The sequence below is a fragment of the Rhinatrema bivittatum genome, chromosome 1 (genome assembly GCF_901001135.1).
Source record: "Rhinatrema bivittatum chromosome 1, aRhiBiv1.1, whole genome shotgun sequence".
In the NCBI taxonomy this organism is placed as follows: domain Eukaryota; kingdom Metazoa; phylum Chordata; class Amphibia; order Gymnophiona; family Rhinatrematidae; genus Rhinatrema; species Rhinatrema bivittatum.
This window is the reverse complement of record NC_042615.1, coordinates 817,267,766-817,275,295: the sequence shown is the minus strand read 5'-3', so window position 1 is coordinate 817,275,295 and position 7,530 is coordinate 817,267,766. Positions and strand designations below refer to the sequence as shown.

Sequence of the window (7,530 nt, the reverse complement as noted above, 5' to 3'; positions counted from 1 at the left end):
CTACTCTGCAGCTGTTTATGCTTTAACTGTATCCGGGTGATCCCTTGCATGAGGCTCTGAGGAAGATTTGAACTTCGGCTGTTTGTGCTGTGTTCATCCTTGACTTAGTAATAGCAATAGAAGATGAGGGAAGCTTTCAGACACGTCTGGATATCGCTGTTGTTTGGATGGGAGGGGGGCGCATTACAGAGTTGAAAGCGTTTCTTCAGTCTTCCCTTGGTTGTCCTGAGCACCCTCTCACCTAATCCCTTTAACTGTGAGCTCTTTGGAAACAGGCTCACTATTACTAAGTGGCATCTACATTTGTCAATCACGCTCCACCCTTAACTTGCCTCAAGCAAATGTTGGGCACAACACCATGAATAAATTATAGTATTACTATTACATGAAAAAAAAAAGGGAATAGAAAGTGTTAACTACTGAACTACTAAATGGTGATTTCATAAGAAATGTGTTGATCCACATGCTGTACAATTCCATGCCTACAGCTAACACTAGTGCGATCGCCTGACCTCTGCTCCCCCGCCTGTAGGTGGCGCTGTGCATCTGCCGGGCTCGGGCGCCGCTCTTCCTCCGGTTTCGTGCACTCGTTGGCCGACGGGTAGCGTCGCTAGCGGTGGTGAAGGTGGTGCCCCCGACTTCCGGGTGCCGGCTCGCAGGTGAGGCTCCGCGCGCGTTCCCTGTCGGTGTGCAGTGACCTGCAGGAGCTGCCGGGCCGCAGCCCGGCGTCTGACCTCCGTTCCTGCCGGTGGCGCATGGAGGAAAGGGGACTACGGAGCCCACAATGCACCTGGGCGTGAGGGCGAAAACCGGCGCTGGTCTGGAGCCTCCAGGAGGCGGGTCAGGTGAGGGGGAGGGGGGGGGGCTCTGCTCTTGTTTTCTTGGTGTTTGGACTGAAGGGAGCCCCGTGCTCAGAGGCTTTCTAAGGTCAGGAACCGGGTCCTGCGAAGACCCTGAGCTGGACTCGGCCACTCGCGCTATCCAGCCGCCCCCTTCCTCTACAGTGACAGAGCTGGGGTTAGGACCCGAACACAGAGAGAGAAAGTGACTTGTCTCAAGGTCACGCAGAGAGGCACTGGCAGAGCTGGGATTAGGACCCGAACACAGAGAGAGAAAGTGACTTGTCTCAAGGTCACGCAGAGAGGCACTGGCAGAGCTGGGATTAGGACCCGAACACAGAGAGAGAAAGTGACTTGTCTCAAGGTCACGCAGAGAGGCACTGGCAGAGCTGGGATTAGGACCGAAGCACAGAGTGAGAAAGTGATGTAAGAAGTGGTATTGCACCTTCTCAGAAAATTATGTAGTGAACACAAAGAGTTGGTGAGACAATCTATTTCTTTATTTTACGAACTTGCAAGTACGGGTGTCATACAGAAGTAGGCACACTCGCAGCATTGTGCTATTCAATTTATATATTTTCAGCCTAAGCAAGCCCCCTTTCCCTCCCCAATAAATCCCTCTCGGGCTGATACAGAAAGAAGCGCGGGAGAGCCGGCGAGCGCCCACTCTCCCGACACCCACACAGGCCAGTGTCCTGAGTGCGAGATTCAGTATCAGCCCGAGGTTAAAGGAGGCGCTAGGGACACTAGCGCGTCCCTAGTGCCTCCATTTTGACAGAAGCAGCGGCTGTCAGCAGGTTTGACAGCCGACGCTCAATTTTACCGGCGTCGGTTCTCAAACCCGCTGACAGCCACGGGTTCGGAAAATGGACGCTGGCTAAACTGAGCGTCTGACTTCCAGTCCGTGGGCTGTGGGCAGATTTTTAATTTTAATTTTTTTTAAATTTTTTTTAAATTTTTGGGGCCTCCGACTTAATATCGCTCTGATATTAAGTTGGAGGGTGTATAGAAAGCCAGTTTTCTGCTTTTCTTTACATTTTCCGGTGCTGGCCGAAATTAAAATGTGTGGCTTGGCTGCACATTTTGCTTTCTGTATCATGTGGGAATGACTAAATAGGCCATCAACATGAATTTGCATGTTGCAGGCGCTATTAGTTTCGGGAGGGTTGGCCGTGCATTTTCGATGCGCTATAAAGGCTAAAAAAACAGCGTGTCAAAAACGCGCGGCGAAACATGGGTTAACAATGCGCTCCGCCGGAGTGCGCTTTACTGTATCGGCCCGTTTGTGTTTTTACAAATCCCCTTTTTTTGGTCATTCCCCTGTTCCTTAGCTTGTCTGTCCAGGTGATGCTCCTCTCATGCCCACCTCTTTTCTTTTACCCCCCCCTTGTTACCAAATTGGTTATACCCTTATCTTCTCAGGGTTCAGTAGCCAATTACTGAACCCCTTTGTCCATGCAGCTGACCCGTGTTGGTCTCATGCTTAAACTCATGTCCTGTCCCTGCTCCTTCTGCTTGTTCAGTCCTGATCCTGACTCCCTTCCCCCTTTCTCTTGTGTATGTGTATATGCCCTTGCTAAAGCCAGGTGTGGGAAGGGGTACAGTTTTATCTCTGCTTGCCTCTTTCCAACTGCTAAGGGAGCAGCATTCCTTTCTTTCTGGCAATCGTTTTCCACATACTCCCTTCCCTGTCTGTATTCTGCTTCAATTATCTTCAGCAGTTTTAATCACTGCCTGCTTTTTCAAGGAGCTCATACAGCCAGCCTGTCCTTACTCTTATTTATTAATTTTATTACATTTAGAAGAATCCACACACTATTCTTTGTCTCAAAGCACATTTCTAGAAAAGAGGGGGGAAGGGGTTTTTGGATTGTGCAGCTGAGCTTGTCTCTGATAGTTTCTAACTACTAAAAAGTTTACCTAATTACTCTACCTTCTAAGTTACCAAAAACATTAGAATATAAGAGAATAAAGAAATAAAGTTCTATTTCTATGTAATCTATTACCCTTTGTAAGAGCAACATCAGTGAGTCCTTGCTCACAGTGACTTGTCTCGAGGTCACACAGAGAGGTACTGGCAGAGCTGGGATTAGGACCGAAGCACAGAGTGAGAAAGTGACTTGTCCCATGGTCACGCAGGGACCCCTCCTTGGGATCCTGCCAGGTACCTGTGACCTGACTTAGCCACTGTTGGAAACAGGATACTGGGTTTGATGGACCTTTAGTCTGACCCAGTATGGCAAGTCTTATGTAAGTGATAAGAGGGAGCTGTAAATCTGCATTTCAGGGGTGCTGGTTCATGATTTGTTCTAACTGCTAGCCCAGTGCAACTGTAAACAAGAGGAATGAAAGTTTTTATCTGATATCTCTGGTTTTCTTTGAGAAAAATGACCTGAATTTCCCTGGCCACTGGAATCATTGTGGATGGGAAATAGAGTATGGCAGAAAATTGTAATGTCTGGCAGGTATCGGTGAAGTACAAGAAGATAGCACTTTCCATAATAAGGGAAACATCTGGGCAAGGGGCTAACTGGGCAGACTGGGTGGGCCAAAAAGTCTTATTAGCTGGTAACCATCATGGAAGTGATATGTAAACTTTCCCCCCTGCACCCTTTGCAGGGAATAAGACCTTGTTCCTGAATACAATCTTAGCTTTCCCTGGTTAGATAGGTCCTGACTGTAGATCAATGTATCTCAAAGAGCCAAAACACACAAAGCCACACTCAGCTGCCTTTTTTTTTTAATTTAATGAGGATTTACTGTACATTGTAGGGCATTGTTTTCTGTGCGTTTGAAAAATTCTGCAACACATTGAAGCCAAGGTAATGATCTGATTTACGAAGGTTTGCTTTCCCTTTTGTGTCTGTGGGAAGAAAGCGTAGTAAATCAGGCCCTGAGGGTTCGGGTGTTTCCCATTCAGTAGCGTAGCGCGAGGTGTTCCTTGGCTTTCTCTGAACAGTTTGTTTGGCCAGCTCACATGACTTCTTTTGGGAAGGACCCCGAGGTCACCTTCAGGAGCAGACATGCGCTAGGGCTGCGTTGTGAATCTGGAACGGTTCTTTTCTCTCCCTACTGCTATGTAGGCTCCATGCCTGCTGTTTACTGACCTCATTGCTCTCTTGGGGGGGGGGGGGGAACAGAGAAAAAGGGGAATTAGATTCAGACAGCAACCAACAAGGACATTGAATGTTATGGTCTGGGAAAACAAATAAGCATGGGGGTAACTTGCTGATGCAGCTGTTACTACAGTAAGCCTTACACTTGTGATGCACCTCCAACATTGCTCTCTGTTTCAATGGTAAGAGGTAATGGGGAATTGGACTCAGACAGCAACCGACAAGGGCCCTGACTTTAACGGTTTGGGAAACTAAGTATGGGGGTGATTTGTATGCACGGCAGTTGCCAACCCCTGGTGATACCTTTTATGGGGGAGACTTATATGGTGCGGTTGGTGCTACCATCAGCTTGCTGGGCAGACTGGATGGACCACTTAGTCCTTTTCTGCCTTCATTTCTATGTTTCTCGGTGTGTTTCTGGGCTCCTGTCACCTGGGAGCCTTCTGTTGACTCTGGGGCGGCTCCCTGGCGTTCTGCTGCAATCCTGGAGCACATTTGCCTACCGCTTACGTGCAAAAATTGCAAATGCATTGAAAAGATTTCACATTTGAAATATGTTTCTTTAAAAAAAATATATTTTTCTACCGTTTATGTGCAGCCGGATCTTTTTGTGTAATTCTGCCCCTTTTCACTTCTTTGTCTCTTCTGACTTGAGTTCTTCCTCTGGTGCCTGTTTCTTTACCCTACTTTGTTTTTTCTCTCTCTAATCATGTCTTGTTATCTTCTTCCTGCAGTTCCCCTCCCTTCCCTTTCTCCTGGTGGCTCTCTTGCTCACCCTCCTTGGGGCCGATGCATTACAGTGCTCTCAGCCGAGCGCACTGTATAACCCGCAGTCGGACGTGGGTTAAATAGGTGCTAATCCACCCCCTAAGGCAATAGGGGGATTAGCACCTATTTAACGCGCATCCGACACGGAGTGAATGAGAGAGCGCTCATCACATGCAAATGCATGCGAATGAGGCTATTACTCATTCACTCCAAATGCAAAAAAATAAATGTGCGTCTCAGACACACATTTATCGCTCAGCTATTAACGCCTGCCTGGAGCAGGCGTTACCAGCTGAGCGCATTGAAAAATAAGTACAGAAAAGCAGAAAAAACTGCTTTTCTGTACTTTTTAAAAGTTAAAAAAAGAAAAAGAAACCCTCAGCCAGCCGTATTGAAGACCGATGCCGATATGCTTGGCGTCAGCGTTCATAACCGGCAGACCGCCGGTAACCGCAGGGTCGCGTTAGCAAGGAGGTGCTAAGGTCACGCAAGCGACCCTAGCGCCTCCTTGCTAGCGCGACCCCCTAATTTGTTTATTGCATGGCGTCTCCCCTTGCGGGCGCCATGCACGCGTTAAGAAAGCGGGCACTGAAAAGTCAGCGCCCGCTTTCCGCATTTAATATTGCATTGGCCCCCTTGTTTTTTATTAGCCAACGTCACCAGGCAGGAGAGTGATAGTTCTCTGATCGTGTCACCAGCTATGTCCAGAGCTTTGTACTCCACCAGATGATGATTTTAGTGATGCTGTGTTCTCTCTCTCTCCCTGCCAGAGCTGGGAACCGCTCTCTTCTGAGGTGTGCTGCCATGGGTCAGTAAGGCAGCCTTGGAGTCCTGCTGCACGGTCAGCCAGATACACCGGACTTTCCTCCCCAGCCTTTGGAGAGGGCTGAGGGAGGAAAGCTTGAGAAACTCTAGGGGGCGGGGCTGTGCAGGTACTCTTTGTGTGATTATTCGGCACACCCTGTACAGTTTGGCTGAAGGCCTTCCCAAGTGTCAGCTTTGGCTGTTTTTGTTTGTTTCCTTGAGAAGTCCAAGTTAATAAGGAATCTGGGCTGGTGGTGTGGGAAGGGGCTATAGAGAGGCGCTGTGTCCTGATCCCCTCTCTTTCTCCTCTCCCAGCTCTCTGGAAGGATGAGGAGGGTGCCTGTGCTGCTCTTCCTGGCTTGGACCTGCCTCCTGTTCTACGCTGGCATCGGCCTCTTCCTGAGTGGATTTCTCCTCATGAGGATTGAACTCGGCCAGCGAAGCTCCTGTCTGGATGGGCTTGTGCCCCCTCCGTGGGCTGGATGGCAGGAGGCACCTGGCTCTTGCTGGATGCATCGTAGGTTTCGCAGAGCAGTGATCGTCGTCATTGACGCTCTGCAGTTTGAGTTTGCTCGCTTCGACCCCACAAACCTCAACCCTAAGCCCTACGAGAACCGGATGCAGGTTATCCATCAGCTGACCAGCAGCCAGCCCCGCCACGCTCGGCTGTACCCATTCAGGGCCGACCCACCCACTACCACCATGCAGAGGATCAAGGGCATCACCACAGGCTCCCTGCCAACCTTCATCGATGTGGGCAGCAATTTTGCCAGTTACGCCATCCAAGAGGACAACCTGATCGATCAGCTTGTGCAGAACGGTGAGTGCTGCTTTGCGAGTAGACACTTTGTGCAGTGCTGTGGATTAGTCTTAAGGTTTTAGTGCAAAACTTGCTGTTGGGCAGTAGATCCAGGCAAATCTCCCTCACCAAAATCCCCCCTGTCTAGTCAGGCAGAGATTCAGGTAGAGAAATTCCAGGGGGGGGGAGGGGGCAAGGTATCACTTCCAGGTGACTGCAGCCACTCCTCCTTCCAGTCTGAGAAGGGACATTGGGGAACAAGGGACGGTGCAGAGGAATCAGTCTGAAGTCTTGGTTCTTGGCTTTCTGTGCTGTCATTGAGAACCCTAAGTAGCAGTAGGGAATATTTATTTTACTATGTACTGCCTTCTCCCCGCCCTTTCCCCAACTTTCCTTCATAACTTCTCTCCCTCTCGTCACAATTCGTCTTCTGTTTCCTTCTGTCTCCCTTCCTCCTCTCTCAGCGCTTCACAGTCGCTTATTTCCTCTCTGCCTTCGTTGGGTGGGAGTATTCCTTCCTCATTTCCAGACCTCCAATCTCCCTCCCTCTTACACTTTGAGTCTTTACCTTTGCCTTTCAACCTTTCTTCTTTCCCCTCCAGCCTCTATTCTCTTCCTCCGCATTTACTTCTCTCTCTTCCCCCGTCAAGCTCTTCTCCTTACTGTCTCTTCCCATGTCCCCCTTTTTCAGGCTCCCCTCCTTTCCCTCCCTGCGTCTTCCCCATCATGACAGTGAGAACAGGAAAGACAGCAGAGTGGGGACAGAATGAGCGTGTGTTCTTGATCTCTGCGGCTGCTCCTTCCATTTCAGACAGGAAGTGCGGGGGGGGGGGGGGGGGGGGGGAGTAGCAGCCAAGGGAACGGGGAGCGCACACTCAGTTTCCTGTTCATACCCCAGATCAGTCCAGAGAAGAGGGTTTTGCATCCCTGCCAGCAAACGGAGGCAGAGAACAAAACATCATCAAGGCAGCCTATGTAGAAGCGGGAAAACCACCACCTCTACAGGTCAAGGCCCATTCCACCAGAGCCCAGGCGGTCTCCTGGGCAGAAACTAGAATGCTGTCACCTGCCGAGATCTGCAGGGCGGCAACCTGGTCCTCCATCCATACCTTCTCCAGATTCTACCGTCTGGATGTTCAGGCTCGGGAGGACACAGCATTTGCAAGAGCAATCCTTAATGGACCACGGGCAGCCTCCCACCCAG

At 49.9% G+C, this 7,530-nt stretch overlaps 1 protein-coding gene across 4 annotated transcripts in view; it reads left to right on the top strand.

Annotated features, from left to right (window-relative positions):
* Positions 1-563: 563 nt before the first annotated feature.
* The window catches only part of PIGO (phosphatidylinositol glycan anchor biosynthesis class O), a 54,233-nt gene continuing 47,266 nt past the window's right edge, over positions 564-7,530 (top strand). For 2 of the 4 annotated variants that reach the window (XM_029581704.1, XM_029581727.1), the window contains exons 1-2: positions 600-845; positions 5,843-6,347. In XM_029581704.1, the coding sequence (XP_029437564.1) occupies positions 5,855-6,347 (493 nt within the window). In that variant the 5' untranslated portion in view covers positions 600-845; positions 5,843-5,854. Of the gene's footprint in view, positions 846-1,298; positions 1,321-5,842; positions 6,348-7,530 lie in introns of those variants that run through there. The other 2 variants (XM_029581712.1, XM_029581719.1) reach the window with 2 other exon arrangements.